The sequence below is a fragment of the Odontesthes bonariensis genome, chromosome 8, assembly GCF_027942865.1.
Source record: "Odontesthes bonariensis isolate fOdoBon6 chromosome 8, fOdoBon6.hap1, whole genome shotgun sequence".
In the NCBI taxonomy this organism is placed as follows: domain Eukaryota; kingdom Metazoa; phylum Chordata; class Actinopteri; order Atheriniformes; family Atherinopsidae; genus Odontesthes; species Odontesthes bonariensis.
The window spans coordinates 22,458,600-22,472,916 of NC_134513.1; the positions used below are offsets into that span (position 1 = coordinate 22,458,600).

At 44.5% G+C, this 14,317-nt stretch overlaps 1 protein-coding gene and 6 non-coding genes across 7 annotated transcripts; all 7 read right to left on the reverse strand.

Annotated features, from left to right (window-relative positions):
- Positions 1-10: 10 nt before the first annotated feature.
- Positions 11-99, reverse strand: trnay-gua (transfer RNA tyrosine (anticodon GUA)). The gene is given in 2 exon segments: positions 11-46; positions 63-99. It is a non-coding gene; the product is annotated as a tRNA-Tyr (tRNA).
- A 1,105-nt stretch (positions 100-1,204) lies between these two features.
- Positions 1,205-1,277, reverse strand: trnar-acg (transfer RNA arginine (anticodon ACG)). The gene has a single exon. It is a non-coding gene; the product is annotated as a tRNA-Arg (tRNA).
- A 114-nt stretch (positions 1,278-1,391) lies between these two features.
- trnay-gua (transfer RNA tyrosine (anticodon GUA)) lies at positions 1,392-1,480 on the reverse strand. The gene is given in 2 exon segments: positions 1,392-1,427; positions 1,444-1,480. It is a non-coding gene; the product is annotated as a tRNA-Tyr (tRNA).
- A 1,292-nt stretch (positions 1,481-2,772) lies between these two features.
- trnay-gua (transfer RNA tyrosine (anticodon GUA)) lies at positions 2,773-2,861 on the reverse strand. Its single transcript is given in 2 exon segments — positions 2,773-2,808; positions 2,825-2,861. It is a non-coding gene; the product is annotated as a tRNA-Tyr (tRNA).
- A 1,291-nt stretch (positions 2,862-4,152) lies between these two features.
- On the reverse strand, positions 4,153-4,241 carry trnay-gua (transfer RNA tyrosine (anticodon GUA)). Its single transcript is given in 2 exon segments — positions 4,153-4,188; positions 4,205-4,241. It is a non-coding gene; the product is annotated as a tRNA-Tyr (tRNA).
- A 1,291-nt stretch (positions 4,242-5,532) lies between these two features.
- Positions 5,533-5,621, reverse strand: trnay-gua (transfer RNA tyrosine (anticodon GUA)). The gene is given in 2 exon segments: positions 5,533-5,568; positions 5,585-5,621. It is a non-coding gene; the product is annotated as a tRNA-Tyr (tRNA).
- Positions 5,622-7,598: 1,977 nt separating this feature from the next.
- LOC142385950 (uncharacterized) lies at positions 7,599-13,558 on the reverse strand. The gene is made up of 10 exons (XM_075472623.1): positions 13,492-13,558; positions 12,846-13,384; positions 12,418-12,745; positions 11,479-12,283; positions 11,109-11,318; positions 10,709-10,989; positions 10,481-10,588; positions 10,234-10,386; positions 9,979-10,131; positions 7,599-9,552 (listed from the first exon to the last, which is right to left on the reverse strand). Exons 2-10 carry the CDS (start codon positions 13,304-13,306, stop codon positions 8,518-8,520), a joined length of 3,534 nt encoding a protein of 1,177 aa, XP_075328738.1. The 5' UTR covers positions 13,307-13,384; positions 13,492-13,558; the 3' UTR covers positions 7,599-8,517.
- Between the last annotated feature and the right edge of the window lie 759 nt (positions 13,559-14,317).

A 14,317-nucleotide genomic window follows, 5' to 3' on the forward strand; every position in this document is an offset into this window, starting at 1 on the left:
GCTTGGCACATCCTTCGAGCCGGAATTGAACCAGCGACCTAAGGATAACTGTTGTTGGGCACCTACAGTCCTCCGCTCTACCAACTGAGCTATCGAAGGGAGCAAAGCCAACATCCTTTTCATGAATCCTGTATGAATTCATGTAACCAGGCTTAAGATGCGTATCATGGGACACCTGCAGTTCTCTGCTGTACCAAATGAGTTATGGAAGGGAGCCAGGGGCTTGGGCCTGTTTATCAGTTAAATAAACACAAAAAGTGATGAGAAACCATCAGTTTCAGATGCGTTTCAGATCAAATCAGCCCCAGTTTCTATCATGCATTTAGTCGTTACAAAAACATATCTGGCATTTATCTGGGAAAGTCTCCACATCGTCCAACACAGATGTTGATCCTCAATATACCCTCACATTGTCCAGCGCAAAAGTCCAGCCTTTTTGTTTGGTTCTTTTTTTGTCAGGTCTATCCACCCATTCATTTGGCACACGATTTTCATCTTCTGTTGTTAGGATGTTTATACTTTGGGTGTGGCGGTGTGTGAAAACCCTCCCTTTAGAAGAGCTAAAAAACACAGAACATATGCGTTCTTGGCGACTCATTAAAAAGGCACTATTTCTCATTGGGGCCTGTTTGATACTTTGACCCCTTTTATGCTCTTTAAATGGGCAGACCTTCTGCATTTGTGCTGTTTGATTCTTTCAGACCTTTGATACGGGACAGGGGCCTGTAGAAAAAATTATTTTTTTAAAAGTTTTAGAAATCTAAGTTGAAAGTGGGATCTTTTTTCAGCGATGCAAACAAATTCGGTCGGGGGGTTGCCGTGACCCCGATTCGAACCGGGGTTGCTGCGACCACAACACAGAGTACTAACCACTATACGATCACGGCCGGTTGTGGGTTTTTGTCGTGTGTGGCTTTGATGTGATCCGAAACACCTTCGTATCCCAAGGATAGCATATGTAGCTCTGCGGCATGTGGCTGGCAGGCATGTTTTTTTTTGTGTGTTTGTAGCAAAATCATTGACAGCAGAGATAAAGAGGAAGACGAGCTTTCCTTACTGTGTGGGGTCAGCCACATGTGTTGCAAGACAACACACTGTGAGGTATTTTTGGGGCGTAAGTGAGCTGGGATACCCAGGGAGTAGAAGGTTTAAAGCGATCCTGTTCTAAAGCAGTGGGAGAAGTGAGAGACTAAAACCAGCGTGTCGAGCTAGCCAGGAGTTGAACCTAGAATCTTCTGATCCGTAGTCAGACGCGTTATCCATTGCGCCACTAGCCCTTAGCAAATCTGATAGAGAGTGGAACAGTCTTTCGTAAAACAGCATATTCCAAAAGCTTTGAAAGGATTAACGGAGTTGGCCAAAAGAGCCTCTGTATACAAAAGCTTGGCACATCCTTCGAGCCGGAATTGAACCAGCGACCTAAGGATAACTGTTGTTGGGCACCTACAGTCCTCCGCTCTACCAACTGAGCTATCGAAGGGAGCAAAGCCAACATCCTTTTCATGAATCCTGTATGAATGCATGTAACCAGGCTTAAGATGCGTATCATGGGACACCTGCAGTTCTCTGCTGTACCAAATGAGTTATGGAAGGGAGCCAGGGGCTTTGGCCTGTTTATCAGTTAAATGAACACAAAAAGTGATGAGAAACCATCAGTTTCAGATGCGTTTCAGATCAAATCAGCCTCAGTTTCTATCATGCATTTAGTCCTTACAAAAACATATCTGGCATCTATCTGGGAAAGTCTCCACATCGTCCAACACAGATGTTGATCCTCAATATACCCTCACATTGTCCAGCGCAAAAGTCCAGCCTTTTTGTTTGGTTCTTTTTTTGTCAGGTCTATCCACCCATTCATTTGGCACACGATTTTCATCTTCTGTTGTTAGGATGTTTATACTTTGGGTGTGGCGGTGTGTGAAAACCCTCCCTTTAGAAGAGCTAAAAAACACAGAACATATGCGTTCTTGGCGACTCATTAAAAAGGCACTATTTCTCATTGGGGCCTGTTTGATACTTTGACCCCTTTTATGCTCTTTAAATGGGCAGACCTTCTGCATTTGTGCTGTTTGATTCTTTCAGACCTTTGATATGGGACAGGGGCCTGTAGACAAAATTATTTTTTTTAAAGTTTAAGAAATCTAAGTTGAAAGTGGGATCTTTTTTCAGCGATGCAAACAAATTAGGTCGGGGGGTTGCCGTGACCCGGATTCTAACCGGGGTTGCTGCGACCACAACGCAGAGTACTCACCACTATACGATGACGGCCGGTTGTGGGTTTTTGTCGTGTGTGGCTTTGATGTGATCCGAAACACCTTCGTATCCCAAGGATAGCATATGTAGCTCTGCGGCATGTGGCTGGCAGGCATGGTTTTTTTTTTGTGTTTGTAGCAAAATCATTGACAGCAGAGATAAAGAGGAAGACGAGCTTTCCTTACGGTGTGGGGTCAGCCACATGTGTTGCAAGACAACACACTGTGAGGTATCTTTGGGGCGTAAGTGAGCTGGGATACCCAGGGAGTAAAAGATTTAAAGCGATGCTGTTCTATAGCAGTGGGAGAAGTGAGAGACTAAAACCAGCGTGTCGAGCTAGCCAGGAGTTGAACCTAGAATCTTCTGATCCGTAGTCAGACGCTTTCTCCATTGCGCCACTAGCCCTTAGCAAATCTGATAGAGAGTGGAACAGTCTTTCGTAAAACAGCATAATCCAAAAGCTTTGAAAGGATTGACGGAGTTGGCCAAAAGAGCCTCTGTATACAAAAGCTTGGCACATCCTTCGAGCCGGAATTGAACCAGCGACCTAAGGATAACTGTTGTTGGGCACCTACAGTCCTCCGCTCTACCAACTGAGCTATCGAAGGGAGCAAAGCCAACATCCTTTTCATGAATCCTGTATGAATGCATGTAACCAGGCTTAAGGTGCGTATCATGGGACACCTGTAGTTCTCTGCTGTACCAAATGAGTTATGGAAGGGAGCCAGGGGCTTGGGCCTGTTTATCAGTTAAATAAACACAAAAAGTGATGAGAAACCATCAGTTTCAGATGCGTTTCAGATCAAATCAGCCTCAGTTTCTATCATGCATTTAGTCCTTACAAAAACATATCTGGCATCTATCTGGGAAAGTCTCCACATCGTCCAACACAGATGTTGATCCTCAATATACCCTCACATTGTCCAGCGCAAAAGTCCAGCCTTTTTGTTTGGTTCTTTTTTTGTCAGGTCTATCCACCCATTCATTTGGCACACGATTTTCATCTTCTGTTGTTAGGATGTTTATACTTTGGGTGTGGCGGTGTGTGAAAACCCTCCCTTTAGAAGAGCTAAAAAACACAGAACATATGCGGCCTTGGCGACTCATTAAAAAGGCACTATTTCTCATTGGGGCCTGTTTGATACTTTGACCCCTTTTATGCTCTTTAAATGGGCAGACCTTCTGCATTTGTGCTGTTTGATTCTTTCAGACCTTTGATACGGGACAGAGGCCTGTAGACAAAATAATTTTTTTAAAAGTTTAAGAAATCTAAGTTGAAAGTGGGATCTTTTTTCAGCGATGCAAACAAATTAGGTCGGGGGGTTGCCGTGACCCTGATTCGAACCTGGGTTGCTGCGACCACAAGCAGAGTACTAACCACTATACGATGACGGCCGGTTGTGGGTTTTTGTCGTGTGTGGCTTTGATGTGATCCGAAACACCTTCGTATCCCAAGGATAGCATATGTAGCTCTGCGGCATGTGGCTGGCAGGCATGGTTTTTTTTTTGTGTTTGTAGCAAAATCATTGACAGCAGAGATAAAGAGGAAGACGAGCTTTCCTTACGGTGTGGGGTCAGCCACATGTGTTGCAAGACAACACACTGTGAGGTATCTTTGGGGCGTAAGTGAGCTGGGATACCCAGGGAGTAAAAGGTTTAAAGTGATCCTGTTCTAAAGCAGTGGGAGAAGTGAGAGACTAAAACCAGCGTGCTGAGCTAGCCAGGAGTTGAACCTAGAATCTTCTGATCCGTAGTCAGACGCTTTCTCCATTGCGCCACTAGCCCTTAGCAAATCTGATAGAGAGTGGAACAGTCTTTCTTAAAACTGCATATTCCAACAGCTTTGAAAGGATTGACGGAGTTGGCCAAAAGAGCCTCTGTATACAAAAGCTTGGCACATCCTTCGAGCCGGAATTGAACCAGCGACCTAAGGATAACTGTTGTTGGGCACCTACAGTCCTCCGCTCTACCAACTGAGCTATCGAAGGCAGCAAAGCCAACATCCTTTTCATGAATCCTGTATGAATTCATGTAACCAGGCTTAAGATGCGTATCATGGGACACCTGCAGTTCTCTGCTGTACCAAATGAGTTATGGAAGGGAGCCAGGGGCTTTGGCCTGTTTATCAGTTAAATGAACACAAAAAGTGATGAGAAACCATCAGTTTCAGATGCGTTTCAGATCAAATCAGCCTCAGTTTCTATCATGCATTTAGTCCTTACAAAAACATATCTGGCATCTATCTGGAAAGTCTCCACATCGTCCAACACAGATGTTGATCCTCAATATACCCTCACATTGTCCAGCGCAAAAGTCCAGCCTTTTTGTTTGGTTCTTTTTTTGTCAGGTCTATCCACCCATTCATTTGGCACACGATTTTCATCTTCTGTTGTTAGGATGTTTATACTTTGGGTGTGGCGGTGTGTGAAAACCCTCCCTTTAGAAGAGCTAAAAAACACAGAACATATGCGTTCTTGGCGACTCATTAAAAAGGCACTATTTCTCATTGGGGCCTGTTTGATACTTTGACCCCTTTTATGCTCTTTAAATGGGCAGACCTTCTGCATTTGTGCTGTTTGATTCTTTCAGACCTTTGATATGGGACAGGGGCCTGTAGACAAAATTATTTTTTTTAAAGTTTAAGAAATCTAAGTTGAAAGTGGGATCTTTTTTCAGCGATGCAAACAAATTAGGTCGGGGGGTTGCCGTGACCCTGATTCTAACCGGGGTTGCTGCGACCACAACGCAGAGTACTCACCACTATACGATGACGGCCGGTTGTGGGTTTTTGTCGTGTGTGGCTTTGATGTGATCCGAAACACCTTCGTATCCCAAGGATAGCATATGTAGCTCTGCGGCATGTGGCTGGCAGGCATGTTTTTTTTTTTGTGTTTGTAGCAAAATCATTGACAGCAGAGATAAAGAGGAAGACGAGCTTTCCTTACGGTGTGGGGTCAGCCACATGTGTTGCAAGACGACACACTGTGAGGTATCTTTGGGGCGTAAGTGAGCTGGGATACCCAGGGAGTAAAAGATTTAAAGCGATGCTGTTCTATAGCAGTGGGAGAAGTGAGAGACTAAAACCAGCGTGTCGAGCTAGCCAGGAGTTGAACCTAGAATCTTCTGATCTGTAGTCAGACGCTTTCTCCATTGCGCCACTAGCCCTTAGCAAATCTGATAGAGAGTGGAACAGTCTTTCGTAAAACAGCATAATCCAAAAGCTTTGAAAGGATTGACGGAGTTGGCCAAAAGAGCCTCTGTATACAAAAGCTTGGCACATCCTTCGAGCCGGAATTGAACCAGCGACCTGAGGATAACTGTTGTTGGGCACCTACAGTCCTCCGCTCTACCAACTGAGCTATCGAAGGGATCAAAGCCAACATCCTTTTCAGTTATCCTGTATGAATGCATGTAACCAGGCTTAAGGTGCGTATCATGGGACACCTGTAGTTCTCTGCTGTACCAAATGAGTTATGGAAGGGAGCCAGGGGCTTGGGCCTGTTTATCAGTTAAATAAACACAACAAGTGATGAGAAACCATCAGTTTCAGATGCGTTTCAGATCAAATCAGCCTCAGTTTCTATCATGCATTTAGTCCTTACAAAAACATATCTGGCATCTATCTGGGAAAGTCTCCACATCGTCCAACACAGATGTTGATCCTCAATATACCCTCACATTGTCCAGCGCAAAAGTCCAGCCTTTTTGTTTGGTTCTTTTTTTGTCAGGTCTATCCACCCATTCATTTGGCACACGATTTTCATCTTCTGTTGTTAGGATGTTTATACTTTGGGTGTGGCGGTGTGTGAAAACCCTCCCTTTAGAAGAGCTAAAAAACACAGAACATATGCGGCCTTGGCGACTCATTAAAAAGGCACTATTTCTCATTGGGGCCTGTTTGATACTTTGACCCCTTTTATGCTCTTTAAATGGGCAGACCTTCTGCATTTGTGCTGTTTGATTCTTTCAGACCTTTGATACGGGACAGAGGCCTGTAGACAAAATAATTTTTTTAAAAGTTTAAGAAATCTAAGTTGAAAGTGGGATCTTTTTTCAGCGATGCAAACAAATTAGGTCGGGGGGTTGCCGTGACCCTGATTCGAACCTGGGTTGCTGCGACCACAACGCAGAGTACTAACCACTATACGATGACGGCCGGTTGTGGGTTTTTGTCGTGTGTGGCTTTGATGTGATCCGAAACACCTTCGTATCCCAAGGATAGCATATGTAGCTCTGCGGCATGTGGCTGGCAGGCAAGGTTTTTTTTTTGTGTTTGTAGCAAAATCATTGACAGCAGAGATAAAGAGGAAGACGAGCTTTCGTTACGGTGTGGGGTCAGCCACATGTGTTGCAAGACAACACACTGTGAGGTATTTTTGGGGCGTAAGTGAGCTGGGATACCCAGGGAGTAAAAGGTTTAAAGCGATCCTGTTCTAAAGCAGTGGGAGAAGTGAGAGACTAAAATCAGAATGCTAAGCTAGCCAGGAGTTGAACCTAGAATCTTCTGATCCGTAGTCAGACCCATTATCCATTGCGCCACTAGCCCTTAGCAAATCTGATAGAGAGTGGAACAGTCTTTCGTAAAACAGCATATTCCAAAAGCTTTGAAAGGATTGACGGAGTTGGCCAAAAGAGCCTCTGTATACAAAAGCTTGGCACATCCTTCGAGCCTGAATTGAACCAGCGACCTAAGGATAACTGTTGTTGGGCACCTACAGTCCTCCGCTCTACCAACTGAGCTAAAGCTGGGGAACAATAGTCTGTTTGGGGGGGGGAAGAAGAAGGAAAGAGGGGGAAGAAGGGGGAAGAAGGGAGAAGGAAAAAAATGAAGGAAAAGAGAGGAAATTTTGAGAAAATGAGAAAAAATGAAAGGAACTTGTAGTTATTTGTGTCTCTGCTGTCCATCACAAGTAAAAGAACACATATTCTGGTCTATTCATTTGAGAAAACTAACCAAACATGACACTTTACTGTACAATAGCATAGGAGGCTCTTGATCCAAAGGTCGCTGGTTCGATTCCACCATTGGAACATGACGCCTGTAACACAAACTACTACCAAGTGTGATCAAATGTAACTAAATGTACTTTTAAAGTGATTTCTGAATTAAGTACTGCAACAATCGTCTTCTATGAATGAGTTTGCATGTTTGCAGAAAAAACTGAAGACACTCACTGAAATGTAACAAATTTATTACTAATTTCACACACACAAACACTCACAAACAAGTGTGTGAAATTAAACCAGAAAACCTGAAGCAATAAAAACAGGAATAAATTAAACAATTAAAAGTAGAAAAAAAAGATAAATAACCTAAATAAAATAAAAGCAATATATAAAATGTTTAAATTTAGGAAATATTAGAACAATAGTAACAACTTGAAATAGAATAAATAAATGATAAATACCAAAATAAAATAAATACAATAAATAAACAAAAATGGAAAATATTTAAACTTAGAAAATTTAGAACAAGAAACAATTTAAAATAGAATAAAAAAAGATAAATAACCAAAACAAAATAAGTAAAATAAATACAATAAATTAACAGAAGAAGAAAATAAATTTTAAAAAAATTAGAACAGATTTTTTAGATACACCGATCAGCCTGGCCACTGACAGGTGAAGTAATTAACAGATTGCCTCATAAAAGGTGCATATATTAGGCCGCCAGTGAACCTCAAAGTTGACGTGTTTGACGCAGAAAAAATATAGGCAAGCACCAGGATGCACCCCCAGCAGAGGCAGTGGGATGCAGCAGGATAATACGCCCTGCCATGAATGATTCAAGAACAGTTTGAGGAACACAACAAGTTAAAGGTGTTGACATGGCCTCCAAATTACATCCAACCAGCCATTTTGGAGCTGGAGCCTGTCCCAGCTGACTTAAGGCGAGTGGCTGGTTACACTCTGGACAAGACAGCTCATCACAGGGTACACTGAGACAAACAACTATTCACATGAACATTTTAGTCATCTATTAAGTGCATGTCTTTAGACTGTGGGAGGAAGCCCCTGCAGACATGCAAAGAATAAACAGCCCCCACATAGAAAGGCCCCAAATTTCCTAGATCTCAATCCAATCGTGGGATGTGTTGGACAAACAAGTCCGATCCAAAGAGTAAGTATAAGTAAAATAAATACAATATATTAACAAAAGAAGAAAATAAAAGAAGTTAGAAAAATTAGAACAGGAGTAAATGAAGACATTTCTTTTCTTTTGAAACTATTTACATTATATTATATACATATTGACAAAGAATGTCACACCATTTTTTTTTCTTCCCTCTTTCTCCTCATCTCCTCCATCCATTCTTCCAGTGGCATTCTGTTATTTTTGGGACAGTATATACTCCCATAATACTGCCCATGACCATTTTCCTTTATGCGCGGCAGGTGGCACTGACGGCATTTGTTTTTTTCAACCGTTCGGGTGTAAGCTCTCCGGGTCGGCGGTGGTGAGGGCAGGGGGCCAGACGGCACAATCTGTTTGTTTCCAGCAACAAACGCAACTGGCACAAAGAATGGGCTGGCGTTTGAAAGAACAGGAGCTGGAGGTGGTGGCTGAATGAATAACTGCCTTTGAGCTGCTGACCTCCGCTTATCCACTGCCTGTCCAACTGTACTGCGGGGCAAGTGGTACTGATGGTGGGGACCAGGCCGTGGAGGTACAGCAGGAGGGCGCACTTGCGCAAGTGGCAGAGGCCTCGCAGCAATGGGGACAGAGTCAGGCAGGTTGACCCCTTGCAGCAGAATGCCACTGTCCTGCCTCTTCAGTCTCTTATTGTGCCACTGAGTCAGTGTTGTTTGATTAATATCAAACAACTGCAGAGTAGTGCTCTGCATCACTGTGGCATTCCCCAGAACCAGCTGCCTGATCTTGCTGTAGTCAGTCAAAATCAAAGTCCATCTTGTCAGGCTGGAAGTGCCCTGTTTTTTGGGGCTCTTGTGAATGTTACACAGCTTGACACATATGGACTCTACAAGGCGACTACAGTCTGGCCACTGGGCAGGAGATCCTGAGGATGCTAAAACGCAGCGTGTTGTGCTCTCCACACCAGGTGTAAATTCAGGTCTCTTTTTAGAGCACCTGAAACGTCCTGTGGTAAGGCGCACCTGATGACGTGCAGCATATGCCACCCGTTGCTGGTCGTACGGCAGAAGGTTCTGCCACAGTGCTACTATTGTACTGGCCTGCTGATTGCTCATTGTTTGACCAGTTTCTGTCCTCAGACCCACCAAATATTCTGCCAGGCTATCCACTCTGTCCATCCCTGGGATGCCACGCTCATCAACAGCCTGGAAAAGAGGTAGGAGTATACATCAAAATTAAAACACAATAACACAACTAGAAAAGTACAGCTGTCACAGTCCAACAGTCACAAAACACTTACCAACTACTGTAGGATGTTCTTCTAATCAGACATATGGATATGGATCAGTGTTTTTGTGTTACCTTGACATGTTTTGACTGCATCTGATGTCTTCCTCAGAAGAGTCACCTGATGTTGCTGTGATGTGTCTTCTCAGCTGATTTTCTGTGTAACATCAGCTGGTGTGACACATCACAGCAACATCAGGTGACTCTTCTGAGGAAGACATCAGATGCAGTCAAAACATGTCAAGGTAACACAAAAACACTGATCCATATCCATATGTCTGATTAGAAGAACATTGGTGATTATTAAATTAAGTCTTAATGAACTTCACTGAACTAAGACTTACCGCCTGTTCCACAGGTGCTGCTGGAGCCAAGGTATGTGCCCCAGAGGGACCAACAGTTGCTGTGGGGAGAGTGGCTGGTTGGATGTTAAGGGGGGGGGCAGAGGCTGTTCTGGAGGTGACAGCTGTTGGTCCAGAGGACAGGATGTGCTCAATCTGTTAAATGTAATAAGACAATTATTAATATCAGTGATATATAATACATTGACAAGCAGGACATTAAGACCACTGACACCTTTTTGATGCAAAAAGACTAACCAGTTGTTTCTCAGGGGCTGCTGGGGTGGCGGTGGCCATTTTTGACCCAGCTGTAGCTGCAGCTGCAGCAGCAGAGGTAGTCATTCTGAAGGCGGTGGAGAGAGGAAGGGCAGAGGCTGCACTGGTGATAGTGGCTGACTGGCCAGAGGACAGCTGAAAAAAAAAATAGAAATAAAAAATAAGAAAAAACATATTACATCATATTACAAGTGCAACAAATGATTTGTCACATAATAAGAACACTTACCAGCTGTGACAGTTCGGCAGGCGTACTTGCTGGGAGGCTGGTGGAAGTGTGGAGAGCAGGAGCAGAGCAGGTAGCTGATGGATCAGAGAGTGTGGACTCATGCACAGGCTGTAAAATGTAATACAAAAAGGTGATTATAAAAATGCATTCAATTGGACTTCATCTTTTTGCATAATTACTTTATTAGTATGTATTTATTTACTATAATTATAATTCTATAATTATTACCAGTTGTTGCTCAGGTGCTGTAAAGGTGGAAACAGCCGGACTAGGGGAGGGCTGGAGAGAGGTGGGAGTTGGAGTCGAGCTGGTGGTGACAGGGGCTGGATCAGACAGGTCCAGCAGCTCTACGGTGGGGTCTAACCCACTTTCTTCAAACCCCTCATCTTCCAGCTCCTCCTCAGTGCCTACATCTTCCAGCAGGGCCTCAGTTTCCTCTGAGTCAGGATGTACATCCTGCAAGGCCTTTCCGGTCTGGCTGTACAGGTAGTCCATGCCAAGAAGCTCACCTGGGACAGGTGAGAGAACAATAGAGGGTGGAAAATTCACTTTCAGAAAATGCATTAAAAAGATGAATATATAGTAAATATAGCAAATAGCTTCATCAGGATGAAAAGCTTAAACTTACCAGTGTAAACAGCAGGTGGCTGAAAGGACGGGACAAGGTGCCTTCCAAAGACCTTGACACTGAGGGTGTTGACGCAGTGAACAAGGTCTCCAGAATAACTCAGCAGGGGGGCAGGCTTGACTGCTAGAGATGCAGCTTCTCGGTCCTGGTTCCACCTGTTCAGTCCTTCCAGGAGGTACAGCTGGAAATTTAAACTGTTGGCACTCGTTCCTTAAGATAGTAGAAAGGTAAACACGATGATACATTTATTTGTTGTGTTTGGTCATCTGAAAATTATTAATTGTGCCACTGTTTCCAGGGTAATGGTAATGACAAACAACAGAATTGCGATGTTAAAGAATCTTACTGATGAATAATGATTCATACTGACCTGGAATGAACCTGTTCACATGGAGGTGAAAGGATTCCAACGATGTGGACCCTCTGGCACACCTGTAGTTTGGCAGGACAATGCCTGCCTTGGTGGTGGTACCAGTCTTGGTGTAAAGCAGCACACCTGGTTCGTCCTGTATGCACTTCACGTGCCTCTGTTGGACTTGCCAGATGTGCTGCATCCTTTCGTGGTCCAAAAGAGGGACACCAAGAAAATCCCTGCCCTTTGCCCCCATCAGTTCATTGAGGAGCTGCTCAATCATCCCCAATGTCTGCCGCTCTCCTCTTGTCTGCCTCCTGCAGTGCAGTGCCAGCTCGTCTTTGCTGATGCGCTGATCGACGAGAGTGTCAGTGATGCCAGGGATGCCTTCCTGTCTCAGCTGCTCCCGCTTGGCCTGACGCAGCAAGGCAACATCTCCTCTGTCCCACTCGAAGATGCAGCTCGACAGCTTCGCCATGAAGACAGGGTACAAAGGATGAGCATCCTTTGTACACCCTGATGCCAGTCGGCGCATAAAATGGTAAATGTCCAGCTTGATTATGAGGTCTGGCCACCCACCAAATCTCTCCTTCAGTTTGGTCTGTCCTCTGCCCTCCCGACAACAGTCACAATCGACGTACAGCAGCTGAGGTGGAGCCACTCCGGCATTACTGTACCTGGAGATGAGGCCAGTTGCCATTCTGTCCAGGGCAGGACCCTCCTGAGCAGACAGGACACTGATCAGGATTTGCCCTCTCTCATTGCTTACAGAAGTAAGCCACAAGGCTGTCCCCTTAGCAGTGCCTGAGAGCTTCTTGGTGATCTGCAATAGCACAGAAAACACAGTGAATGCCTAAATAAATTGTTGAATTTGTATCTGAACATCAGGGTTATAATTATGTATTTATTTTACATGTATTTACTGAATTTCACAGCATTAGCAGTTAAAATACTTACCTTCTTTGTGGAGTCCATTTTTAGGATACTGCCAAAGGTGGACGTTATGCTGGCTTTGATGTGGTCCAGCCTGCACAAAATGTCCCGCCCATACACAGCCAGCATCCATCGGTGCGATGGAACATCCACAGGCTCAGGGGGATCCTGGAATGTTACGGGAAAAAGGCTTGGCCTGGCAGCAAAGTCAGAGCAAGCTCCAAGGTAACGGCAGAGGCGCTTAAGCCATTCCTCGCTGTGGTTCTCCCTCAGCTGTCTGACCAAGCGGGTGGGACTGTTTCCAAGGGCCCTCTCCCTCAGGAAACGGATCACCCGCACATCACAAGCGAATCTGTATAAAACAAAGGAAACGAGAGACCGAATGAGACAAACATCAAAACCTTCTAATTTCTTGATAACAAACTAAGGCAAAATTATCTACGTATACTTACTTTCGAGTCAGAATCAATCTGAACTCCAGCCTGTGAGCCAAGTCCAGCTGGTCCAAGACTGTCTTGCTGGAGGAAAGATATGTTGTCTTGCAACCAGCTGAACTGCACCAGAGAGTCTCGGTGATCATCAGGTAATACCTGTCCACATCCAGAATGTGTCGGGCTCTCTTGTGAGCTCCATAGCTTGTGAGCTGTGTGCCACAAGCAGGACAGGACAGCCTGACCTTCCACAGATGGTATGGCATCCACAAGAGAAGCCGGTGATGGAAAAAGCGCTCTGGAGTGGGGACTTGATGATAAATAAGGGACGGCTCTGGTGGATCATACCACAGTTTTAGGTCTGTGCGCAGACGCTGGTTCTTCCACAGGGCTGCTGAAATCCACTTCTGGTCTTGCGGTGGTATTGTCTTCAGCAGCTTTGTGGGCAGCCAGGCAGCATCTGAAACGTGTGGAATCTCCATATTTTCAGGAAATGGCGAGGTGAGAGGAGCAGAGGGGGTTCCAGAGGATACACAGGAGGAGGTGGCAGATGACACTTCCTATTTTATGAAAAATAAAATAAAATAAAATAAGGTAAATACATAGATATGATAACAATCTACTTAAGAGCAGTTCCTGTTTCAAGTGTAGTAGAATATCTTCTTACAACTGTAGCAGTGGAGGGCAGAATGGAAGGAGCTGGTGATACAGGAACAGGAGAGGGAGGAAGAGACAGAGGAGAGACAGTTTGCAGGAACAACTTGGAACTGCGGCCAGGCGGTGACAATGTTCTTTTGGGTGGGCTGATGATGAGGCTGGATATGTCAGAGGTCTGAGGGAATAAAGGCACAGTTCACAATATAGGATAACCTTAGATGATAACGAATGAATGAATGAATCTATCCATTATTGGTATAGCAGTCAATAAAACCAGATCATTTCAACATGAAACGGATGCATGAAAGTCCCACTATAGTTACTGCTACATGAAAACAATAACAGTGTATGTTTTTTAAAATCAAAGTCAGTCTATGTATCATTCTCTTTACATTACCTTAGATGAACGCTTCCCAGCCGAACTTAGGTTTGGCTTCAACATGGCACCATGAGAGCCACCAAACCGTGGCTTTGTAAACTGACAAAAAGAAAAAAATGACCTTCACTGGGGCTTTGTACATTTTTTATAGTTGAGTATATTAATAACATCAAGATAAATATCAGCATAAGTAAATCCTCATTACTTACTGATGCCAAAGTCAAAAGGGGCCTTCTAGGTTCACCAGCAGGTGAGGGTCCTGACTGTACGGTCCCAGCAGATGACAGCCCTGGCTGCTGTGCCACCGTACATGAAGGTCCAGCAGATGAAGGCCCTGGCTGCTGTGCCACCGTACATGAAGGTCCAGCAGATGAAGGCCCTGGCTGCTGTGCCACCGTGCATGAAGGTCCAGCAGATGAAGGCCCTGGCTGCTGTGCCACTGTACATGAGGGTCCTG

Bases quoted from the DNA above. Each gene is read 5' to 3' on its own strand.
- LOC142385950 (XM_075472623.1), bottom strand. From the start codon at position 13,306: ATGGAGATTCCACACGTTTCAGATGCTGCCTGGCTGCCCACAAAGCTG. The intron at 12,746-12,845 runs GTAAGTATACGT...TGTTTTATACAG, and splicing joins AGATTGATTCTGACTCGAAA to ATTCGCTTGTGATGTGCGGG. The intron at 10,132-10,233 runs GTTAGTCTTTTT...TACATTTAACAG, and splicing joins CAGCCCCTGAGAAACAACTG to ATTGAGCACATCCTGTCCTC.